This window comes from Microcebus murinus, chromosome 6 (genome assembly GCF_040939455.1).
Source record: "Microcebus murinus isolate Inina chromosome 6, M.murinus_Inina_mat1.0, whole genome shotgun sequence".
In the NCBI taxonomy this organism is placed as follows: Eukaryota; Metazoa; Chordata; class Mammalia; order Primates; family Cheirogaleidae; genus Microcebus; species Microcebus murinus.
Window position 1 is genome coordinate 109,172,370 of NC_134109.1, and position 26,027 is coordinate 109,198,396.

Consider the following 26,027-nt stretch of genomic DNA (forward strand, 5'->3'; position numbering starts at 1 on the left):
CCCCTTGCAGCAGTAAGATATCAAATTATAAACAGAACTTACTGCCATGCCAGGCAAGGCTTAAGTCATGTACACCTCCACTTAAAGAATAAACCATGTTCTAACTGCCCAAGGTTTTACTTTTTCTCCAGCAGCTAAATAAGCACTGGCCTCAGATAAGCAATATTGAAACAATTGTAGCACATCTATCACCAGATGCTGATTAAGTGAACGCCTTGTTCCACGAGTCATAACTATAGCTTTGATTGGACAAGAGACTGAGTTTAGTAACTTTCTCCTGATAAGAGACCACCAACCATAGACTGGTCCTGGCCAGTTTACAGTGGCTGTGCACCTACCTGCCTTTGTTTCCCTTCTTCACCTTTTGACATATAGGGCCTAATTGTAATACATTTAAATGTTAAGTCTCCACCCCAAAGTGAACATGGGACACATGTAATATGCATGTTTGTTTACCACACACGAGTGCAACCCCTTTTGTGAATATTTATAGCTCCCACCATAACCAGTTGAGTATGTATACTTGGCCAACTCATTCGGCACAGTTCCATCTTCCACCCTCTCCTCCATCAAAGTGCCAGCCTTTGGTTTTGACTGGTGGCCTGCTTCCTAGCTTGCACGTTGTAACTATAAGAAATAAAATCTCCTCTCCAAATTTATGAAGTCTTTGTGATTTTTCAGTTGACACTCCCTTTCAATTTGAGTGTGGCTATATGACAAAGTTTTCTCCGATATAATGTGAGTGGAGGCAATGTGTGTCACTTTCTGACCCAGGGGATGGTACAGCACTAGACAGGTGGAGTCTGGGCTCTGAATGAAAACAATGGAGAGCCACCTCACTGACCTGAATGTCTGCCCAGGGCTGTTAGGCATTTTACTGAATCATGTTTTGGATTTATTTGTTGCAGTTGTTTAGTCTACATTAACTGATGCATACCCCACCCCATGAGTCATGCTTGTTCAACATGGTTATATATGTATAGCCTTTTTAAAAATAATTATTAATGGTAACACATGAAACACCCTGTAGAGAACCTTTTATCATTAATGTCTCAGAAAGTGTTCCACATTAGTACATTAAAAACTTCTTTATTTTACCTTTCTTTATGTTTCCTTTTTGAGTAAAGTATCATGTTATTTAGCCAGTTTCCTACTGATGGACATTTAGATTGTTACTAATCTTTTGCTATCATCCTACGTTAAAGTTCTTCCAACTGACACTCTTCAAATGCAAGGGACAGGTAAGTTTCATGTCCAGCATTGTCTAGGTCTACTCTCTAACTTAGGACTTCTCTTACCTTCGTTTAGCCAAATTATAAAGCTAATATAATCCCCCACTGATTCTCTGTGGTCCACTATTATAAAGTATATATGAAAAATAAAGTCAAGTGGTTAAAGGTCCACTGATATTTACACTGGTAGGAAGACTATAACGTGGTGACCTAACAGCATGAATTACAGTGAGACAGCCCTGGACTCAAATCCCAGCTCTGCTGCCTATAATACGGAACTTAACCCTGGGTATGTTACTGAGCTCCTATAAGCATTTGTTTTCTCACCTGTAAAGTGGAGATTATTGTGAGGGTTAAATGTTAATGAAGTGCTCAGCACATGGTAATATTCAGTTAACAAGTATTGTAGATTTTTTCTTAAAACATAAATTTTTTAGGGCCGGGTGCGGTGGCTCACGCTTGTAATCCTAGCACTCTGGGAGGCCTAGGTGGGAGGATTGCTTGATCTCCGGAATTCGAGACCAGCCTGAGCAAGAGCGAGACCCCGTCTCTACTATAAATAGAAAGAAATTAGTCAAACAATTAAAAATAGAAAAAATTGGCTGTGCCCAGTGGCTCACGCCTGTAATCCTAGCACTCTGGGAGGCCAAGGCGGGGGGATTGCTCAAGATCAGGAGTTCAAAACCAGCCTGAGCAAGAGTGAGACCCTGTCTCTACTATAAATAGAAAGAAATTAATTGGTCAACTAATATAAATAGAAAAAATTAGCCGGCCTTGGTGGCACATGCCTGTAGTCCCAGGTACTCGGGAGGCTGAGGCAGCAGGATTGCTTGAGCCCAGGAGTTTGAGGTTGCTGTGAGCTAGGCTGATGCCAAGGCACTCACTCTAGCCTGAGCAACAAAGCAAGACTCTGCCTCAAAAAAAAAAAAAGAAAAAATTAGCCAGGCATGGTGGCGCATCTGTAGTCCCTGCTACCCTGGAGGCTAATGCAGGAGGATCGCTTGAGCCCAGGAGTTTGAGGTTGCTGTGAGCTAGGCAGACACCGAGGCACTGTAGCCCAGGCAACAGAGTGAGACTCTGTCTCAAAAAAAAAAAAAACAATGTTTTTTTTTTAATTACCAAAGAAGCCAAAGTTTAACTTGAGTCTAAAGATAGGACATATATCACAACTGTCTTTATTGTTAAGGTAGGACATTTTCGAAAGAAAAAAATCATCATTCATCTTTTTTTCTTTTTCAAAATTTTATTTTTACATACTTCTCTGAAACTTACTAGTTTCTCCTTAAATTGTACTACTGACACCTTCTTATGTCAGTAGAAGTATATTCATTCTTTTAAAGGCTGGAATCTTTTTTATTTTTGGTAACCATTTTTAATATAGAGAGATTCCTCAAATTTTGTGACTGTTCATTAAATTTTATAATCACACTATTAGGGTTTGATTGTATTGCGGCTGATCCGATACTACAGGTTCAGGAAATTCAGTCACTGCAGATGCCATATTTAACATTAAAGCAAATAACACAGAGGTATCATCATCCCTTTGGGGAGTGAGAAGGGAAGGAGATGTAGAAATGTATACAAATGTAAATACCATTCCCCTAGCACTGGGATTCCAGAAGTGAAACTGAAGGCCAGAACTGTCCATATTAGGAAATGGCTGGTTGCTTGATAACCACAGTGTTAAGCTAAGTATTTTGCCCCTTTTGGGGGGGTGGTGAGGTATGGAAGAAAATTGATCAATATTAGATCAGTCAGATTTATAACCACTCTATTCTCTTCCAACATAATCTCAGTACAGTTATAAGCATTATAAAATCAAGCTTTCACTTTAAGAGATTGAAAATCTACCTCACTTTTTAAAAGTAAGGTTTCTAAATCAGATTCCTAAATTAGGTTATCTGCTATTCCCTGAAATTGTAGCAGGGTTTAAAATCTGTGTTGAGGCCAGGTGCCACAGTTCACACCTATAATCCCAGCATTTTAGGAGGCCAAACTGGGAGGGTCACTTGTGGCCAGGAATCAAGATCAGCCTGGGCAAAGTAGCGAGGACTGGTTGCTACAAAAAATAAAATTAGCCAAGCATGATGGCATGCACCTGTAGTCCTAGCTACTCAGGAGGCTAAGCCAGGAGGACTGTTTGGGCCCAGGAGTTTGAGGCTGCAATAAGTTATGATTACATTACTGTACTCCGACCTGGGAGACAGAGTGAGACCCTCTTAAAAAACATTTGTGTTGAGATTGGTTTGAATGAATCCAAGCATTCAATATGTGCTCTTGCTATAAAGCAGTAGGCAAACACCTTAAGTATAAACAACCTTTCAAACTCTCCGGCATTTCATATATTTCACCTTAATAAAATTTTTTTTTTGTTTGTTTTTTTTGTTTTTTTTGTTTTTCTTTCAATCATACTGAGGTTGAAACCTTAATAAAATTTCACGGACTCCTATGACACTATAGCCTCCCAGAGTACTAGGATTACAGACGTGAGCCACTGCGTAAAAATATTTTTTTTTAGAGATGTGGTCTCACTCCATCATCCAGGCTGTAGTGCAATGGTGCAATCATAGCTTACTGCAGCCTTGAACTCCTGGGTCTAAGCAATCTTCCTGCCTCAGCCTCCCGAGTAGCTGGGACTACAGGTGTATAGTCTCACCATACCTGCCTAATTTTTTTATTTTCATTTTTTGTAGAGACAGGGTTTTGCTATGTTGTCCAGGCTGGTCTCAAACTGCTGGCCTCAAGCAATCTCTTCCCCTCCTGGCCTCCTAAAGTGCTGGGATTATAGGCCTGAGCTACCAAACCTGGCCTGTTTTTTTTTTTAACCCAGAGATAATAAGGGTCCTAGCAAATCTTGGCGATAGAAAATGTTTACTACTAGGCTGGGTGCAGTGGTTCACGCCTGTAATCCTAGCACTCTGGGAGGCTGAGGCAGGAGGATCGCTCGAGGTCAGGAGTTTGAAACCAGCCTGAGCAAGAGTGAGACCCCGTCTCTACTATAAATAGAAAGACATTAATTGGCCAACTAAAAATACATAGAAAAAATTAGCTGGGCATGGTGGCGCATGCCTGTCGTCCCAGCTACTCGGGAGGCTGCTCGGGAGGCTGAGGCAGCAGGATTGCTTGAGCCTAGGAGTTTGAGGTTGCTGTGAGCTAGGCTGATGCCAGGACACTCACTCTAGCCTGGGCAACAAAGCGAGACTCTGTCTCAAAAAAAAAAAAAAAAAAAAAAAAGAAGAAGAAAAAGAAAATGTTTACTACTGTCTATGACAGTCCAACACTCAGTGTTGGTGCCTGGAAACAAAGATTTTTGTGGACTATAAAGCCCCTGGGCATGTGCAGGTGTCTGTGCACACATTTACAGGAATTGGTTTGCCTCATTATTCTCCCAGCCAGTCAAGCTCATTGCCAGGCTGACCTGGGCTTAGGCACCCTCTCCTCTTAGTCTCACCAACACTTGACAGGGTCTGGCTTATCACAGGTCTGTTGGATGGAGAGGAGATGGCTCCCAAAGAGCCCCAATCATAGGCACAGGCCTGTGACCAGATGTCCTGGTCTAGGACAGATGGCATGAACTGCTTCCTACTCCCTTTTACTTTGGCACTCTCTGGGACTGCTCTCTGTCTGCTGACTGCTGAGGCTACCACAGAAATCTGGATTAGAGATTTGCAAAGACAGTCTTTTTTTTTTTTTTTTGAGTCAGAGTCTCACTCTGTTGCCCGGGCTAGAGAGCCATGGCATCAACCTAGTTCACAGCAACCTCAAACTCCTGGGTTCAAGCAATCCTTCTGCCTCAGCCTCCCGAGTAGCTGGGACTACAGGCATGCACCACCATGCCCGGCTAATTTTGTCTATATGTATTTAGTTGGCCAATTAATTTCTTTCTATTTTTAGTAGAGACGGGGTGTCACTCTTGCTCGGGCTGGTTTCGAACTCCTGACCTTGAGCGATCCTCTCGCCTTGGCCTCCCAGAGTGCTAGGATTACAGGCATGAGCCACTATGCCCGGCCAAGACAGCTTTTTATTAAGTATCAAGGAGAGTGAAACAATCCAATGAGTCACTTTGGGATTGGCCTTTTTGCTTGCCTTAGAGGTCTGACCTCTTCTATTCCCAGTTGAGACTATATTATCATATAGTCAAACTGAAACATCAGAATGTTGGCAAATCACAGAGCCACAGGCTTGGAAAAGATCTCTGCAGTGAGAGCATGTGGAAAGGGAATGTGGTAAGAGTGCAACTACCTACAGGGGAATGTTGGTCTGCCCACTGCCAGGAGGCCTCATTTCTTTGAAGAAATTCTCAAAGCTTAGTTTTGGGCCTCAGTCACTTGGTGCTGATATTTCCCCAGGGTTGAGTGGTTAATGGAAGCTGATATGTCACACAACCCAGGTCATCAGGCACCAAATACCAACAGTCTGATTGAAAATACAGTTTGGCCAGGTGGGGTGGCTCGCCTGTAATCCTAGCACTCTGGGAGGCTGAGGCAGGTGGATTGCTCGAGGTCAGGAGTTTGAAACCAGCCTGAGCAAGAGTGAGATCCCGTCTCTACTATAAATAGAAAGAAATTAATTGGCCAATTAAAAATATATAGAAAAAATTAGTTGGGCATGGTATTGCATGCCTGTAGTCCCAGCTACTCAGGAAGCTAAGGCAGCAGGATTGCTTGAGCCCAGGAGTTTGAGGTTGCTGTGAGCTAGGCTGACGTCATGGCACTCACTGGAGCCTGGGCAACAAAGGGAGACTCTGTCTCAAAAGAAAATAAATAAATAAAATAAAATAAAATAAAATACAAACAGTTTTATGAAAGGTGACATAGGAGTCAGCCTGATGGGCATATCCACTCCCTTCAGGGAGACATACTGGAAGGCCACTGGGGCTGCAGATACCTGCACAGCTAGAGAGGACCCCTCAGGAATGTGTTGACTTGATACACCTTCATTCAGGGGCCCCCTCCGCCACATTCTTTCTTTACACACGTTAATGCCATTTACCCAGCAGAGGCTTTACATATGCTAATAGAGGCTTGAGAGGCTATACCTTAATCTCAGGATGTGAAGAAACCTTAATTATCTAGTTACATTTTAATTTTCCCTGACAGTAAAAAGGTACAGTAACTGCAGGACAGTCCTTTCCTGCCTTTTAGGGTGATTAACCCTCAAAAAATCTTTTGTGGGCTGGGCGCAATGGCTCACTGAGCCTGTAATCTGAGCACTCTGGGAGGCTGAGGCAGGAGTATCACTTGAGCTCAGGAGTTGGAGACCAACCTAAGCAAGAGGGAGATCCCATCTGTAGACCCTTTCTCTACTAGAAATAGAAAAATTAGCCAGGCGTCATGGCTCACACCTGTAGTCCCAGCTACTTGGGAGGCTGAGACAGGAGGATTGCTTGAGCCCAGGAGTTTGATAGTGCTGTGAGCTATGATGATGCCACTGCACTCTGTCCGGGTGACAGAGTGAGACTCTGTCCTGCTCCCCAAAAAAGGAAAAAAAAATCTCTTGTGGGGTCAATTCAAGCAGAAAATGTAATCGTTATTAATTTCTTTCTTTTTTTTTTTTTTTGAGACAGAGTCTCACTTTGTTGCCCAGGCTAGAGTGAGTGCTGTGGCGTCAGCCTAGCTCACAGCAACCTCAAACTCCTGGGCTCAAGCAATCGTACTGCCTCAGCCTCCTGAGTGGCTGGCACTACAGGCATGTGCCACCAAGCCCAGCTAATTTTTTCTATATATTTTTAGTTGGCCAATTAATTTCTTTCTATTTATAGTAGAGATGGGGTCTCACTCTTGCTCAGGCTGGTTTCAAACTCCTGACCTTGAGCAATCCGCCCACCTTGGCCTCCCAGAGTGCTAGGATTACAGGCGTGAGCCACCATGCCCGGCCTGATAGCACTATTCTAAAAGTTTCTAAGGCCAAACACCTTGGCATCATCCTTGACTCTCTTCTCTAACCTATACAACCAGTGTATCAACAAATAGTGGTGGCTCTACTTTCAAAATACACTATCTGACCACTTCTCACCACATGGCTCCACTGCTGTTATGTAGCTCAGGCCACATCTTCTGCCAGGATTAATGTTTTTGCTTTTATCCCTTTACCCTCACAGTATATTATCCCTTTATGGAGTTAAATCTGATCAAGTCACTCTTCTGCTCAGAACTCTCCAGTGGTTTCAGTGGTAACTGGATCATGTTACCATGATCTATCAGGCCCTCAGTGATTTGGCCCCTGGCTACCTCTCTGATCTCATCTCCTACCACTCTCCCCCTCATTCACTCTGCATCAGTTATAGTGGTCTTCTTACTATTCCTATATCACCTCAAATATGCTCTGAGGCAGGAGCATATTTGAGAGGAGAATTTGCTGTCTCCTCTGCCTAGAAGATTCTTCCCCTAGATATCCACATGGCTCATGTCCATCAAGTCAACTCCAATTTCTGCTTATGTGCTCCTTACCAAGAAGTTCTTCTCTGACATCTAAAATAACAGCTACCTGACACTACTGTCTAATCCTTACATTGCTTTGTTGTTCTTTGTAGCACAGATACCTGACACTATATATTTGTTTTTCTGTCTCCCTGAACTAGTAATGATCTTTGAGGGTGGGGAATTTGTTTTGTCCACTCCTCACTAAGCACCTAAATGAGTACCTGGCCTGGCACACAGTGGGAGTTCAATGAAAATTTTGGATTAAATAAATTATAGGTGGGAACAACAGGATGGGAATACATTCTATCTTTTCTGTTACTTTTAACAATAAGAAAATCAGCGGAAGTGACATGGAGAGTAGAGGGCTAGAGATGTGCAAAGATAGTAGACAGCAAGTTGACTAGAAAAATACAATGAAATTTCTAGTCACAGTTTAGAGTCCATTTAAGGTTGACAAATACTAATTTGGTGACGTCAATCTGCTCAGCAGGACAATTTTCTATGACAAGGTACAAGCATGGAGAAACATGTAGGTCCATCCAGGGTGGGGGACTTAGTTGTGGAAAAGGGAGTTTCATTGGAGGTATTAAATAGAAGTGGAATTGTAATGATATACCATTAAACCTAAAATGGATAGAAGGGAAGAGTGGAGTCAGTTAATGGATAAGAGATAAAAGTAAAGGCTTTCAACAGATTAGAGGTTCTGATAAAGTGAAAGTACAGTTATGCTTTAACTCCTGGCAGTCAAGCTGAGGGGAGAGCAAGCTGTGGTTGGCCACACGGATGTTCGAATTACGATAGCGTTTCTCATGACAAGGTCCAGCTTTGACTGGGAGGCTGATAATAAGGGTCGCTAGAGATGAGGATCAACCTTAGGTGTGTTGTTCACACAAGACTCTGAAAGCATCAAGAAAGATAATCAGAGGGGAGAAAGTAAGCCAAGGAGCTGGATACACAGCTCGACAGATTATCTCTACGGGGTGGTTCAATGGGTGGCAAAGTCTAAGAGGAAGCGCTGGAGAAGCAAGAGTCTTTACAAGAGCTGACAGTACTCGGCACACAGCTCCTACTTTTGGCAACCGGGAAGAGAGGACACTAACTCATGTAAGGGAGTATCAGGGGATGCAGCATTCTTGGGACAGGCAGGTCTCTGTCCAGGAATGAGTGAAGTTCAGAGAAAAGCTGACCTAAAAACGGGAATCCCTGAGGAAGACCAGTTTGAAGGCTGGAGAGCGGGGAGGGACTGAAGCAGCGGAAAGCCCTAACACTCCTTCGCCTTTTATTTACCTTTTTCTCAACCTACCACCCACGGCACGCCAACCTCTGCAACCAGAGAACACTCAGAGAACTCCGCGTCCAGCCCGGCTCTTTTCAACTCCCCGCGAAAGTGCTCACACCGGAACCCCTCCATGTCCGCACATCTCCATTGGCTGCAGCTTTCGCCCGCTTCCGCCCACGACTGAGCCAGGCGGCGGCATACCTAGAAATCACTTCCGCTTCGCCCCCACCCCGTTCCCTTTTTAGCCGCTTCCGGCCCCAGGCCCCGCCCCGCCCTGTGGCCCCGCCCCGCCCCCGCCCCGGGCCGGCTGTCCAGCCCCGCGGCGCCGCTTCCGGTGCGGGCCCCGCCCCGGCTGTGGCCCCCGGCCGCGGAGGAGTCCTGGACGCAGCTGCCGCGCCGGGGCTCGCGTGAGCGGCGGTCTCGTCCGCCGCCCGAGGACCGGAGAGCCCTGCGCAGGTAAGCCGAGCAGGTCCCGGGGCCCTCGGCGGGAGCGGGAGCGGGGCTGTGGCAGGTGGAGGGGACGCGGGGTGGACGGAGGCAGGTGTGTAGGGGCTGGAAGGCGCGGGCCGCCGCAGCGCGTGGGCCGCGAGGGAAAAGTAAGAGCGCCGGAGGGGCCCGAGGCGCCCCGTGCCCTTTAGGGTGATTGGAGATAAAGAGATGGGAGGGCGAGGGGCCCTGGAGCTGAGAGCGCGAGGATAGGTGTGGTTGGGGCTATCGGAGAAGAGCAGCGGATTGGCCGGGAGGGCTTGCTGGAGGTAAAAGTGATCGGGCTGGCGTGGGAGGAGTGTATAAAGAATGGGGGGTGCTAGAGTTGCCAGGGAGGTAGGGTATGGGGCTGGAAGGGGCACGAGGCCAGAGGAATCCGGCAGAAAAGGTGGGGTGCATGGTCAGCTGGGCCGGGTTCAAGGCAGTCCGTTGCTTGGTAGTATGGGATCTTTTGGGAAATGGGGGAGGGGGCTGTGCGAAGGGATGAAGTGGTTTAGATTTGAGACGTAAGTTCTCCAAATGTAAAGAGGTGGTATTGTTTGGATCAGTGGCTGCTTAGGGATTGGGGGAAGGTGGGCTCTTTGAGGGAGGGTGTGCCTATTGAGTTGTGGAACTGAGTCATCTCAGTCTTATTAAAGAGGCTATGGGACACCTCCCCCCTCTGCTGGGGACAGCATGCCGAGAAGATGGTGCTACAAGACTAGAAGAAGCAGTTGTTCAGTGACTGGCAGGACTCGGTTGAAAATTACCATTATAATGTATATATTATTCCAATAGTATATAAATTATTCTCATTGTGATTGATTGTAATGATTATAAGGACATTTAAAATGACTACCGAATTATTTGCTTTATTCTTTTATTTAATCCTCTCTGATCCAAATTGTTTTTTATTTTAAATGAACACTTTTGCCAACTGGATTTAATGTGGCTGTAAATCTTTTCATGCTGTTTTACACTATAAGAAGAGCTAGAGCAGAATGAAAGTATTGCTGCAGGCATAACTCACACTTTCTAAAGTGCCAAGAGAGGAAGTAAAGGCAGTAAGAGGCAAATTGGAATTTGAATTTTTCACAGAATACAAAAGGCATAAGCAGTGCTGTAAGATAAACAGAAAAGGATAATTTTTTTTAATCTCTACTAATTTGCTTAGTTTTAAAAATTGTGCCTTTTTAACTCTAACCTATAAAAAATGTATAAATCCGAGTGGTTTTTATTGCTAGGGATGTGATTACTTTCCCATGAATTTTTGAAGATGTTAAAGACACTTTTTTTTTGTCTTTGGGCCCAATCCTAAAACACTGGAACAATGCAAATATCAAGTCCCAACCTGTGCAATGCAGCTTCTTCTTTCATGCGATGACAAAATTGTACACCATGTTGCAAGTCCTGTTCGCCTAAAATTTGCCCTTGCATAGTAACCCATTCTGTTATGGAGACTTGCTGAGGAAACATAACTCAAGTGAGGTTTGTTGGGGGTGGAGGCCTGAAGAGGAGGGGGGGGCTGGAGGAGAGGGTGTGAAAGGGGTGTGTATTTGGAGACTGATTGGTAAGAATGCAGATAAACCTGTCCCAGAATGCTTTTGGCCTGAAAGGCTTTTCTTTTTGTATTTGTCATAGACTATCATGGAAGTGAATCAGAAAGAAAGGGGATGTGAAGAGATTTACTTGGCTGTTTATAAAAAAGAAGAAGCATTAACTTGTTTAGGCAATATTGATATCTGTTTCAAATTAATTAACTTTAAAAATCTCCAGAGGAATTCCCCCGTTTGTTTTTGAATGACGATTGCAATTTGAGACTCTTGCCTGCTTGCATGTTTCTTTCTTTCTTGTTGAAATTGAATTCTTTTTGAGGCTATAATGTCCAGTTAGTATGGCTCAGTCTACTCGACAAGCAGGCCGGCAGTTTGATCTGAGAAATTTGAAAAAGTTTAAACCCAAGAGCAGTTTGCTTGATCTTGCTTTTTCTGAGAATAGTCATTCTGTCTGCCTGTTAGCTCTGTGTTGAGCTTGGAGGTGATATTTTCTCTGATTGGCCTGGGAACATAAGCAATATTCTTTCTTTTGGAGGCAAGCACTTTCTGTTTATTATTGTAGTTTTCATAGTTACAATTAATATACAGTGCAAACAAAGTTGACTTTTCAGTAATAAACAGATTAATGTTTGGTAATGTAAAGGAAGAGAGATCAGGGGGAGGGGAGAAAAAAAAAAGGAAGAGAGATCAGAACACAGATGTTAACAGACTAGATATTGTTTGGATTTACTTCTTTTAAAATCCTCAGTAGTCTACCACTACTGAGATTCTTCCTCTTTTCCCCCTCTTAGATCTGTTCTTCTTTACAACTTTCCTTACCCAGCCCCCAAACCACTACACTCACTCATCTTAAAACTTAGGTATAGCTCAGGAGTATATATTTAGTATTCAGAACTCATGCCCTTTACTGGAGAAAAGAAAGCCTTTTTATGCCTGTTTTACATAGTTGTTTTTTGCCCCCTCCTTCTTTGTGGTTTCTGTTAATCTAACTCAAGGTTTACACCCAGTGTGCCTGGTGGGCTGTGCCCAGGTTCAGAGCCATGCCAATCTGTGGGTGAAGCCTGACGCAGTAATGGAGCCACTACAGCAGTCCCAGCAGCAGCAGCAGCAGCAACAGAAGCAGCCACACCCGGCTCCTCTGCAGATGGATGCCAGAGAGAAGCAGGGACAGCAGACGAGAGAAGCCCCATTCTTGTATGCCCACAAGCTGGTCACACAGCCGACTCTCCTTTCTCCTGCACCTGGGAGGCCTTCTGGTAGCCCTGCGCTGGGTCCCTTAGCCAGAGTTACACCAGCCACAGTAGTGGCCCGAGTTTTTGAACGGGGCAATGTGAACTCAGAGCCTGAGGAAGAGGAAGGAGGTATGGAAGATGAGGAGGGGGATAATGAAGTTGCAGAGGTGACTGAGAAAGAAACCCAGGCTGCTTCCAAATATTTTCACGGGCAGAAAGCACCTCGCCAAGAACCCCAAGCGGCACCCGTGTCCAATCTACTGCCAGCACCAGGGCTCCCACTGCATGGACAACAAGCTAAAGAAGACCATACCAAAGATGCCTCCAAGGCCCCACCTTCGGTCTCCACACCAGGGCAGCCGAGCTGGAATCTGGATGAGCAGCTCAAGCAGGTCAGTCTTACTGGTATGGGAGGCCATTTGTTCTTCCTAAAGGCAGGCTAGAGATGGGTATGAGGCAGGCAGGGACTGTGCCAGTCTGTGCCTTCTCACCCACTTCGGTGGCCATCAGCCTACACATAAATAGACTTTGAATTATTTTTTCACTTAACATTTATTTTCTTGATTAAAGCAATGAAATGCACAAGTTACTCTTAATATAGTTTGTTCTAAGTTTGATGTGAAAGACTGTCAGTATAATCTCTTTTTTTAAGGGAAGGATGAGGTTGCAACAGTGTTATGAGGAATATCTACTAAAGAGATATGTGACTAATTACTGTTTTTCTAACAGTAATGTAAAAGAACAATCTTGCCTAAGACAGTTTCTTAGCTCCAGGCTAACCCAGGATCATGTTCTTTAAGGACAGCTTGTTATTTTGCAGCTAAACATAAATGACAAGAAGTGCTTGCATTGTGTATATTTTCTAACAGCTTTATAGACTTGATTTCATTTCACCCTTACCTCATCCCCTTTGAAACAGGGAAGAAAGAGTAGGCCTGAAAATTCCCTTTTTAGTCAAGGGAAGCTGGTGACTTCCAGACTTGGCTGAGCATCTGAGTCAGCTAGGGAGCTTAAAAAGAAAATACAAATTGCAGAATCTTAATTGTCTCAGAGGGGACAGCCTAGGGAATCTGTGTTCTCAGCCAATCCTTTGACTTCTAATTCCTCTTTGTTACCTATGAGCAGTTTTTCTTTACCCAAAAAGTGGAATAATGAGAAATTGTTCCAGGTTAAGTGACTTGTTGGTGCTTAGGCAGGGAGTTCATGGTAAAGCCTGGTGGTGCCTGGGTACTGTGTGTAAGCACATGCTCTTAATATGGCCAGTGTGCAAGTTAGAAATCATTTGTGAAGAGCTGTGGGTTTTCACAGGGCAACTGAGAAGTCATATACGAAAAGTCTTTTGGAACCTGAAAAATCAAACATCTTGGATCAAGGAGCCCTGTGTCATAAATCTGAGTTTTACAATAGTGGTGTTTGCAGTAGACTCTAAAGTGAGAAGCGAGGGTCAAATCTCATCTCTTCCATGTATTGCCTTTCTGATCTTTTGGTAGAATTGCTGTGCCTGTGTCTTCTAATCTGTGAAATAAAAAGAATGAAGGTGCCTCCCAAGAATGTCGTGAGGATTGATTAACTGAGCTAGCACACATGAAAGTCTGTTCAGTGCCAGGCATGTGGTGTAGATAGTAGTGCCCCAGGAGCTCTTTTATGCAAACAATGCCTCTGAAGCAGGAAAGATACTGAGATGCACAGAGGTTTTCCCTCACATCACCCAGGGAGATGGTGGCAGAGCTAAAACTGCAGACAGAGAATCCCAACTTCCACGATAGTAGCACCCTGGCCGCCAGCCCAGACCCGCCTCCCACTGATTACTTTGGTTTAGCAAAACATCTGAGTTGCCGGCAGCCCCCGCACTGCTGTGTGGTTGGCAGAGTTCCATGCTGGCCGCTGAGTCAGCTTGTAGCAGGATCCTGCCCTGACAGTGCTGGGAAAGTTCAGGCCCGAGGCGGCTGGGCTGCCCCCGCCTTGGCAGCTGGCCAGACTCTACATGTGTGCGGTTGGTCGTTCCTAGAAAGTGCAGCCGCATGCGAGGAACAAGTGGAGCTCCAGAGCCTGTCTGTCTTCAGGAAGTGTAGCAGGTGTTGAGGTCAAGCAAGCCATTAGAGCTTTGAAAAAAGAGACTCTTTGGAACATGCGTGTGCATGCACATGTACGTATGGCGGCAGGACATCCAATGCCAAGTTTTAGATACCTGCAGCCCTATGACTACACAGCTCTGTGTTCAGAGGGCTGGCCGTTGGTGTTTGAGACCCTTTGAGTTCATTTTAAGTTTCTGAGGCATACCCACTAATTATAGACTGCCTGGCAGAGCACCTGCCAAAAAGTTTTTCAAATGCAGAGTAGCTGAGGCCTAATCCCTCGCCCTAAATTTTCCTTCCGTCTGGATTTGGAGATCAAGAACTGGGTTGGGGGCATTGGTTAACAATGACTTAAAACCTTAGATGTGCACCTCTTTTTCCTCTTTTGAATTTAATTTTTTGAAATCAGTTTGGTCTGTGCTCTCTTTGTCTAAATCCTGCCTTTAAAGGAGTAAAATATTAATAGTATGCTTGGGGACTTAAAAAAATTTTTTTTAGTTGTACTTTGGAAGGAGGAATAAAAAATATTGGGGAGAACCTATACAAACCTACTAGAAAAGCTATGAGACTATCTTTTTAAAAAATTATTCAAAGTCTTTGGTTTGTTTATGTAATTAACTTCCAGAGAGCAGAAATTGAGTACCCTTGCTCTAGCAACAATTACAAAGACCTTATACAGTTGACACAGATCTTATTGTTCATGTGATACAGTGTCCATCTCATTCTTTTACAAACTTTTACAGAGGCTGCTTTGTGCCAGGCCTGTGCTCCATGAAAGAAGGCATGTTTCTCCCTCAAGGAGCTCACGGTCTAGCAGTGGCAGTGTGGGAACCTTTAGGGGGATTGGAACTTGGGTTGCAATAATTTGATTCTGTCCTGAGTCTGCCTAAACTCAACCACCCAATCTATGCTATGGTGCAGGTATTTTAAAACAGGGTTTTGTTTCAAACATTGACAAATCAAAGTAAAAAGCTAATTTTGTCTACAGCTTAGCAAAGCTTGGCAAATTAACAGGAATACTCAAAAGTATCTTGCAAGTTTTTTGGGAGGGTCAGGGGAAGCCATCTGCCAACTGAAAAACAAAACTGGAAAAGCTTAAGGACCCCATAGGTTATTCTTTGTTTCTGAAATCCCTTTCTTAGAACACATAAAAATCAAAATTGTTTTATGGATTCTCTCTGAGTAGACTCTAAGAAAATATTTGCTTCTCAAATCCTGGATGGGTATAGTATTTTCTGACACGAGGTGTGGCTGGAAAATGGATAACACCATTGAGCAAGCATTTTAAAATCCATCAGATTCTGATGGGCATAGTAAATAATTGTAAAACAAGACAACAAAAAACCAAGTGTCCCTTCTCTTAAAGGAGATCAAACAGCCAACTAGGGGGTGTTGCTGGTCTCTTAGAGGTGGCCTTTTGTCCTCCTGGTGGAGGGAGGCCCAGGTAGTACAAGTTTTGTCTCTTTGGAGCCCATTAGAGCCCATTAGCAGAGCTAGGTTTCCAGAAGGACAGAGACCCTTTCCATAGAATAGAAAGATGAACGATGGTTTGATAGACATGTGTGGGCTGGAGTGTATGTGTCTGGTTTTCTGCATACTTTGGCAGTCAGTTTGGTTACTGCATGTGGCTGTGATCAAAACATGGGGCTTAAGATAAGCCTCATGTTTGGGTCGCAGCCAGCTCAGTGCAAAGCACTGGGAGTCATTGCTCAATAAACGTTGGCCTCCCTCCTTACATCCTCCCCTTCTAGCATGTTTTACAAGGTTTTGTTTCAGGATTGCCTTCTAAGATAGAAAAGTTTAATTTCAGAAAACTTGCAATTAAAGAATTTGTAACACTTCTTAAAGCTTGCTGATAGTATATGTTAACGAGGACGGGCTATTATTGCCAATTCCACACACCTCAGAGCTGCTTGGGACACCCTCAGCTGGTGGCAACTGTGTGAGTTCTCTCTGAATTTGTTGATTTACCACCTCTATGGTACGGAAGCACAGGACGCTCCATGGCTAATGTTAAGAATCAGCCATATTGGCCAGGTGCGGTAGCTCACACCTGTAATCCTAGCACTCTGTGAGGCTGAGGCAGGAGGATCGCTCAAGGTCAGGAGTTCGAAACCAGCCTGAGCAAGAGCGAGACCCCGTCTCTACTAAAAATAGAAAAGCAATTGGACAACTAAAAAATATATATATAAAAAATAGGCCGGGTGCGGTGGCTCACGCCTGTAATCCTAGCTCTCTGGGAGGCCGAGGTGGGCGGATCGCTCAAGGTCAGGAGTTCAAAACCAGCCTGAGCAAGAGCAAGACCCCGTCTCTACTATAAATAGAAAGAAATTAATTGGCCAACTGATACATATATGTAAAAAATTAGCCGGGCATGGTGGTGCAGGCCTGTAGTCCCAGCTACTTGGGAGGCTGAGGCAGTTGGATCGCTTGAGCCCAGGAGTTTGAGGTTGCTGTGAGCTAGGCTGACACCACAGCACTCACTCTAGCCTGGACAACAAAGTGAGACTCTGTCTCAAAAAAAAAAAAAAAAAATTAGCTGGGCATGGTGGCTCATGCCTGTAGTCCCAGCTACTTGGGAGGGTGAGGCAGGAGGATCGGTTGAGCCTAGGAATTTGAGGTTGCTGTGAGCTAGGCTGCTAGAGTGCCCATGGCACTCTAGCCTGGGCAACAGAGTGAGATTCTGTCTCAAAAAAAAAGGAATCAGTCATATTAGATAGACACTGGGAGACAAAGGGAATGTGATTTGAGAAGAGGGAATTTTGTTTTGTTTTCTTGCTCATTCTTATAATCATGTACAAAATCAATCTCATCATACTATGAGATGACTTCCTGCTGGCCAATTAGCAGACAAAGAGGCTACTGCCAATTTCTCCTAATGCTGTGACTGAGTGGTCTCCAGAATCTGTCCCTCTAAGTAAAGAGTGGTCCTTGGGCTAGGCCTCCTTTTCTTGGTACATACAGCGTGACTATGGAACAGTTGAGGCTTTTTGTAAAATTTGTGCAAAATATTGTTTGAGAAAGAAAATGCTTGTAGACTTTCCCTACTTTCTATGTAGGGCTATTTTGCATGCCTTGGTTTTTTGTTTTTTTTTTTAATTTTACTTTTAATTTTTATTTTAAAGACAGAGTCTCTAAAATAGACAGAGTCTGTGTCACCCAGGCTGGAGTGCAGTGGTGCCATCATAACTCACTGCAGCCTCGAACTCCTGGGCTCAAGCGATTTTGTTGTCTTAGCCTCCCAAGTAGTTGAGATTTATAGGCAACTCACCCACCTGTCATTTCTAATTTCAGTGTCCTTGTTGAATTCATGTCTTTTTTTGGTAGCCATCTAGGTGAAGAGACTGTCACTTTGAACAGGATTGGGGCCTAGAACTTGAGATCTTTTGCTTCCAGCCCAGCACACCACAATGTCTATGGTGATTTGTGAGAGCAGCTTGGTTGCCCTTCTGGACATTAACCTCAAAAGGTTAAGCATAAATATTTGGCAAACTTGTTACTTAGTAACAGATTTAAATAGTAAATCAGCTTTCACTCAGAGCCAAAATATATGGTTTTAGATCCTAGCTCCACCACTTGTTTGCTATAGTCATTTGGACAAATGTCCTAACCTACCTCTCTGAACCCATGAATCCATCTATTCCAGAGGATAATAATCCTCTCCCATCACCCTCAGGAACCTATTTTAAAGATATTACAAAGATGAAAAATATGAGTTTGAAAGATCTTAATAAAATGTTTACCAGGCGGTAGCTCATGCCTATAATCCCAGCATTTTGGGAGGCTGAGACTATATAATTTTTCAGTCTTTATGACTTTTATGGGTATGAGCTCTACAAAGAACTCCTTTTTAGGTTTTCTAGAGCTGTGACCAAACTCTAGTATTCTGAAGTTCTCAGAAACCTTTCAGGATTATCTGATTACCATGGCACTCTTGAAGCTGCTTCTTTCCATATTAACATAGGGGTATGTACATATTTTTTCTTTAGGTACAAGTAATTTTTTTTTTTTTTTTTTGAGACAGAGTCTCACTCTATTTCCCGGGCTAGAGTGCCGTGATGTCAGCCTAGCTCACAGCAACCTCAAACTCCTGGGCTCAAGTGATCCTCCTGCCTCAGTCTCCCAAGTAGCTGGGACTACAGGCATGCGCCACCATGCCCAGCTAATTTTTTCTATATGTTTTTAGTTGTCCAATTAATTTCTTTCTGTTTATAGTAGAGATGGGGACTTGCTCTTGCTCAGGCTGGTTTTGAACTCCTGACCTTGAGCAATCTGCCCACCTCAGCCTCCCAGAGTGCTAGGATTACAGGCGTGAGCCACCAAGCCCGGCTGGTAGAAGTAATCTTTATTGATATTAAGTCCTTATAAATACATGATCACTGAATTAACTTGGGTCTTTATCCTTTTTACCAAATACTAATCCCTCCACATATGTCCCAAATCCCATCCCCTCCTACATTTTTAGGGACTTGTTCCATCAGTGAACCCCTCCATTTCCTGACTTTTGGACTCATTCTCTTCTGAAGCCTTCTTCACATTCACACATCTTCTGTCTCCTAAACTTAAGGAAAAACCCTGAAACCTTCTTTAATCCTAAAATCTATCTCATTCGCTTATTAACAGGGAAATGAGAGAGCACTTTAAAATTTTTCTTGACTACACATTATTGCCAGCTTTTTCTCTATTCCTGTCTCCCCTCTCCCTACAACAAAGCTCCTTAACTCTTTGCACTTGCTTGCTTTTTCTCGATTCCTTTATTCTACTCAGGATTTAATTTTTAAATACTCCAGAATAATAAATACTGGAGTTTCTTTTCATACAAACTTATTTATTTGGATTTTTTTATATTTCAAATTATTGATACATTCAAAGAGTAATTTTAATCTGTATAATTTTTCATGGTGTGAGCTGTTACCGATGCTAACCATATCGACATCCGAGTGCAAAGGGTTAAAGGAGTTGTTTGTACTCCTTACCTCCACTTTGCCACCTCCTACTCACTCCTCAACATAGCCAGCCTGATCTCTGTCCCTTGCTCCTCACTGAAGTTCCTCTTGCTGAGACCTCCCGCGACCTTATTTGTTTTCTCAGCATTATTGAATACAGTGAACCACTCCCTCCTTGAAACATGCTCTTTTCCTTTCTGTAACCCTTCATTCTGCTAATTTCCTTTAACTCTTTCTCTTCTGTCTGGCCTCTAGAATGCCAGGTTCCCCAGGGCTTACTCCTAGGGAGTCTTTTCTGCATGCTCTCCCTGGGCAGTTTTTTTCATTCTTATGGCTTTAATTGCCATGTACAAGCCAGTGACTCCATATCTTGTTTGAGCCCACATTTCTTTTTGTTTTCTTTTTATTTTTTTCCATCCCTTCACCCCAGCCCCCTCACCTCATACCATCTGTATCTCCCCAGGCTCCCTCACCCCAGCCAAGCCCCCTGACCTCCCACCTCCTCACCAGAGGCCCCCTCACCTCCTCGCCCACCCAGACCCCCACTGAGCCTTCATTTCTATCTGAATTCAATACCTGTATCCTGAGCTACCTGCTTAGCATTTCCATTTAGATGTTTTACTGATCTCTGAAGTTTAATACATATGAAACTGAAGTCTCAATTTCCAGCCTACTCCCCCACAGTTATTTCCTCCTTTACTTTCCTTCTCAGTAAGTAGTGTTTCTACCCACTGACACATTCATAGCAGAAACCTTAGAATTGACTGTCTTTCTCATACCTCCTGCTCTGTCACTCATGTCCAGGCCTTCACCAAGTCTTAGCAGTTCTCCCAGCTAAATACCTAGAATCTTTACCCTTCTCTCTTTTTCCACTATCACCTGCTAGTCCAAGCTACCCACCTATTGCTGTAGCTCTCAACAGGTATTAGTGCCTGCTCTAATCCGCATTCTACATAGCTGCTAGAGTGAGATCTTCTAAAAAACACGTCAGATTATGTCACTCCTTTAATTCCCTCTGAGTATAATGTCAGTTTCTATAATTATAAAATTCAAAATCTACACGATCTGACCCCTGTCCACTTCTCCAGCCTTATCTTTGACAGTCTCCTGACCTATCACTGTGCTCCAAGCACCCTGGCCTTTGCATATGCTCATTTTGTGCCTAGAACATTCTTGTCCATTCTAACTCTGATGCAGCCTTTAGTTCTTACCTTTAACCATCACTTACTCAGAGGCACTGTTTTCACTCTTTTAAGTATAGATCAGGTTCTCCTGTTACATGCTGCGTTGAACATTATACTTTTACATTTGTGTGAGTGGTTGTTTGATATCTGATTTCTATACTAGATGGTAAACTCTCAGAGGACAGGAACCATGTCTCTTTTGGTTATCATTGTACCCCAGTACCCAACACAGCGATGGCACGTAATAGGCACTCAATAAATATTTTTCTTCTGCTGTCTTTTAATTTACTCTGTACCTTTTTTTCTTAGAGCAGTTTTAGGGTCACAGCAAAATTGAGCAGAAAGTACAGAGATTTCTCATATTCCTCCTCCTTCCTGCCACATACAGCCTCCCGTATAATCACAGTCCTGCACCAGAGAGGTACCTTTGTTGGAGTCTCTGAACCTACATTGACATATCATTGTTACTCAAAGTCCACAGTTTACTTTCAGGTTCATTCTTGGTGTTGTATACGCTATGGATTTTGACAAATGTATTATGACTTGTACTCACCATTCTAGTATCATACAGAGCAGTTTCACTGCCCTAAAAATCATCTGTGCTTCCCCTATTTATCCTTCTGCTCCCCACTAACCCCTGGCAGCCACTGATCCTTTTATTGTCTTCATGGTTTTGCCTTTTCCAGAATCATTCAGTATGTAGCCTTTTCAGATTGGCTTCTTTCACTTGGTAATATGCATTTAACATTACTCTGGGTCTTTCCATGGCTTGAGAGCTCATTTCTTTCTAGTGCTGAATAATATGCCATTGTCTTGATGTACCACAGTTTATTTATCCATTCACCTACTGAAAGACATCTCGGCTGCTTCCAAGTTTTGGCAATTATGGATAAAGCTGCTGTATCTGTCCACATGCCGGTTTTTGTGCAGACATAAGTTTCAGTTCATTTGGGTAAATACCAAGTAGTGAGATTGCTGGATTCTTTGGTAAGGGTATTTTCAGATTTCTAAGAAACTGCCGAACTGTCTTTCAAAGTGGCTATACCCATCAGCGTGAATGAGAGTTCCTATTGCTTCACATTCTCACTAGCATTTGGTATTGTTAGTGTTTTGGATTTTGGGCTGTATTTTGTTGTTGTTGTTGTTTTTGTTTTGTTTTAGTGAGACAGGGTCTTGCTCTGTTGCCCGTTCTGGAGTGCACTGTGGCACAGTCATAGCTCACTGCAGCCTCCAACTCTTGGGCTCAAGCAAGTCTCCTAGCTTAGCCTCCTGAGTAGATAGAACTACTGGGACGGGTGCACGCCACCACACCTAGCTATTTTTTTTTGAGAGATAGGGTCTCCTTATGTTGCCCATTCTGGTCTTGAACTCCTGGGCTCAAATGATCCTCGCACCTTAGCCTCCCAAGTAGCTGGGACTATAGGCACATGCCACCATGCCTGGCCAAATTTTTTTATTTTTTATTTTTTTATTTTTTATTTTTATTTATTTATTTATTTTTTTGAGGCAGAGTCTCACTTTGTTACCCAGGCTAGAGTGAGTGCCATGGCATCAGCCTAGCTCACAGTAACCTCAAACTCCTGGGCTCGAGCAATCCTGTTGCCTCAGCCTCCCGAGTAGCTGGGACTACAGGCATGTGCCACCATGCCCGGCTAATTTTTTCTATATATATTAGTTGGCCAATTAATTTCTTTCTGTTTATAATAGAGACGAGGTCTCGCTCTTGCTCAGGCTGGTTTCGAACTCCTGACCTTGAGCAATCCGCCCGCCTCGGCCTCCCAGAGTGCTAGGATTACAGGCGTGAGCCACTGCGCCTGGCCTCAAATTTTTTATTTTTTGAGGAGATGAGGTCTCACTATGTTGCCCAGGCTGGTCTTGAACTCCTGGCCTTAAGCAACCTTCCTGCCTCCTAAAGTGCTAGGATTACAGGTGTGAGCCACTGTGCCTGGCTATTGGTTATTTTTAGATTGTAATTTATATTTTTTGTCTTTTATACTATAGACATATCCCAGTGATAATGCAGATTTGGTTCCAGACCACCGTAATAAAGAAAATATTGCAATAAAGCGAGTCACATGAACTTTTTGGTTTCCCAGTACATATAAAAGTTATATTTAACAATCATCTGAGTCTTCAGCGAGTCATAATCTTTTTGCTGGTGAAGGGTTTTGCCTTGATGTTGATGACTGCTGACTGATCAGGATAATGGCTGCTGAAGCTTGGGGTGACTGTGGTAATTTCTTAAAATAAGACGACAGTGAAGTTTGTTGCATTGATTGACTCTTCCTTCATGGAAGATTTTTCTGTAGCATGCGATGCTGTTTGACAGCATTTTACCTACTGCAGAACTTCTTTCAAAATTGTAGTCAGTCTTCTCAAACCCTGCTCCTGCTTTATCAGATAAGTTTATGTCATATTCTAAATGCTTTGTGTTCATTTCAACAATGTTCACAGCATTTTCACCAATAGAGTCCATCTCAGGAAACCACTTTCTTTGCTCATCTGTTTGAAGCAACTCTTCATCCATTCAAATTTTATCATGAGATTGCAGCAGTTCAGTCAAATCTTCAGGCTCCACTTCTAATTCTGATTTTCTTGCTACTTTCACCACATCTGCAGTTACTTCCTCCATTGAAGTCTTGAACCCCTAAAAGTCATCCATGAGGGTTAAAATCAGCTTATTCCAAATGTTGATATTTTGACCTCCTCCCATGAATTATGAAATGTTCTTAATGACATCTATAATGGTGAATCCTTTCCAGAAGGTTTTTAATCTACTTTGCCCAGATTCATCAGAGGAATCTCTATCTGTGGCAGCTATAGCCTTATAAAATGTATTTCTTAAATAATAAACCTTGAAAGTTAAAATTACTCCTTGATACATGGGCTGCAGGAAGGATGTTGTATTAGCAGGCATGTTAATCTCCTTGTACATTTCCATCAGAGCTCTTGGGTGACCAAGTGCATCCTCAGTGAACAGTAATATTTTGAAAAGGATCTTTTTATCTAGTAGGTCTCAACAGTGGGCTTAAAATATTTGGTAAGCCATGCTGTCACCCAGGCTTTATTGTTCCATTTGTAGAGCACAGGCAGAGTAGACTTAGCATAATGCTTAAAGACTCTAGGATTTTCAGAGTAGTGAATGACCATTGGCTTCTATTCAAAGTCACTAGATGGAAATAATCTTTTCTCAGTGGTTTCATTCCTCTAAAAGTAAGGTGTTGTTTTTTTTTCTGATTGTAAAAGTAATTCAGGTTCATTTTAGAAAACATGAAAAATATAAAAATTTATGAAGGAGAAAATAAAATCACCACAACCGCATAACTTAGATGTGATTGCAAACATTTATTTTATTTCTTTTGTGTTTTGGAGAAAAACGCCTATTATAGCAGGTTGAAAAAAGAAAAACAATGCCTATTATAGGTATATTTTAACATTTTACATACAATTTTATGCCCAACTTTTATCATCTAACAGACCACGAGCAGTGTTTATCATTAAACTTTATTTTAAGGCATTATTTAAAAATATTTAAGCTTTAAAAATATATTACAGAAGTAATAATAACTCAAATAATTTTAGAAATATAGCAATGTATAAGGTAAAAGTCATCCTGACTCTTCGGTGGTACTTGGTTTTTTTTTGAGACAGAGTCTCACTTTGTTGCCTGGGCTAGAGTGCCGTGGCGTCAGCCTAGCTCACAGCAACCCCAAACTCCTGGGCTCAAGTGATCCTCCTGCCTCAGCCTCCTGAGTAGCTGGGGCCCAGCTAATTTTATATATGTATATATATATATATATGTATGTTTTTAGTTGGCCAATTAATTTCTTTTTTTATGGTATTGTAGTATTTTATTTATTCTGCCCATTCATAACTAATACTTTAGAACATTTCCAATATTAATTGAACTTAATCTAATAGAAGACCAACATACTTATTTTTTTTACATCTTGATACTAGGTATTAGTAAGAGAGATGATCAAAATAATTATGGTCAAAATTATGTTAAACATTTATATATAAATGCTTGGTGTTAGCATGTCTACATACAATTTAGCTCTTAGTTGAAGTTCTTTGGTTGCAAGAAAGAACATTTGATTTACTTCACTAATAGGAATATCTCTTAATGCTGGAATGGCCTCTTCTTGGTATTTCTTCTGCTGTTGATTTTGAGCATAACTGTCTGTGATTGTATGAATGGAGTTGAGTGGAGAGGTACTCATGTTGATTCCAAACAAAAGCACATAACCAGTGACTATAGTTATAAGGAGATAGGTAATGCCACTGCCCGGTATTTTTGAGGCCAATAGGTTAAGCCTAAGTAGTTTAGCCAAGATTCAGGAATAAAAGCCCACATGAGATAAAGTATGAAGCCAAACTGGGAGCTTAAGAACAGAGCAAAGCCATAAATCGCTCTTTCTGGCAATGGCGACGATGAATTTTCCACCATTTTCCCCTGTGGCTTTAGACACTCAGTGCTGAGTTCTCTGCGCAAGCGCCGAGCAGGCAGCCGTAGGGAAAATAGAAAAAAATTGAGTGAAAGGCCAGGCACCATGGTGGTCCTCACCCGGGCGCAGGCGCTCCACGACCCTCGTGAGGCGGAAAGCCTAATTTCTTTCTATTTATAGTAGAGATGGCATCTCGGTCTTGCTCAGACTGGTTTGGAACTCCTGACCTTGAGTAATCCGCCCGCCTCAGCCTCCCAGAGTGCTAGGATTACAGGTGTGAGCCACCGCGCCGGGCCAGGGGTACTTGTTAACAGTTTGGTCTATGCCTTTTTGGAACTTTTTCTATTCACAAATATATATTTTTATTATTATTATTAAAGACAAGGTCTCTCTTTGTTGCCCCGGCTAGAGTAGAGTCGTGTCCTTGTAGCTCACAGCAACCTCAAACTCCTGGGCTCAAATGATCGTCTTGCCTCAGCCTCCTGAGTAGCTGGGACTACAGGTGCATGTGCAGCACCACACCCGCCTAATTTTTCTATTTTTAGTAGAGATGGGGTCTCGCTCTTCCTTAGGCTGGTCTTTCAGTCTTGAGCTCAAGTGATCCTACTGCTTTGGCCTCCTATATAGTACAAGAATTACAGGGCAATGCTGTTTTTAATGGTTGCATAGCATTCTGTCACAGAGATAGTGCCTTCATGTGTTGCCCATTTGCTTAGTGTCATTTAGGCTGTTTCTAATTTTTTGCTCTTATAAATAAAATTGTACTGTATTTCTAGTTATTTCCTTAGGATAGATTCATACAACAGAATTACAAGATTAGGAGAGGTGAGGCAGTTAGAAGCAGGGACTTAGAACTGTACTGCCTGCTGCAATTGGTTCTCACCTCCACCACTTGGTTTTGTAATCAAGTCACTAACTTCCTTGTTCCTTGGTTTTCTCATCTGAAAAGTGAGGATAATAAGAGTATCCACCTCAGAGCATTGTACTGTTTACAGATCATTAAATGTTTAAAACACATAAAATACTGGAATAGTGCCTGGCACATAAGTACAGGTCCGTATCTTATGATGGTTTGACTTAAGATTTTTTGACTTTATGATGATGAGAAAGCCATACGCATTCATTAGATACCATACTTCAAGTACCTATATGACAATTTTGTTTTTCACTTTTGGTATAGTATTCAGT

At 42.9% G+C, this 26,027-nt stretch overlaps 1 protein-coding gene and 1 pseudogene across 2 annotated transcripts in view; one reads left to right on the plus strand and one right to left on the minus strand.

Annotated features, from left to right (window-relative positions):
* The first annotated feature begins 9,284 nt into the window (after nucleotides 1–9,284).
* Nucleotides 9,285–26,027, plus strand: part of ARID3B (AT-rich interaction domain 3B) — a 47,921-nt gene continuing 31,178 nt past the window's right edge. The window contains exons 1-2 of one of the 2 annotated variants that reach the window (XM_012735485.3): nucleotides 9,285–9,389; nucleotides 11,950–12,578. In XM_012735485.3, the coding sequence (XP_012590939.2) occupies nucleotides 12,027–12,578 (552 nt within the window). In that variant the 5' untranslated portion in view covers nucleotides 9,285–9,389; nucleotides 11,950–12,026. The remainder of the gene's footprint in view (nucleotides 9,390–11,949; nucleotides 12,579–26,027) is intronic. The other variant, XM_012735487.3, reaches the window with a different exon arrangement.
* On the minus strand, nucleotides 24,391–25,071 carry LOC105854869 (phosphatidylinositol N-acetylglucosaminyltransferase subunit P pseudogene; annotated as a pseudogene).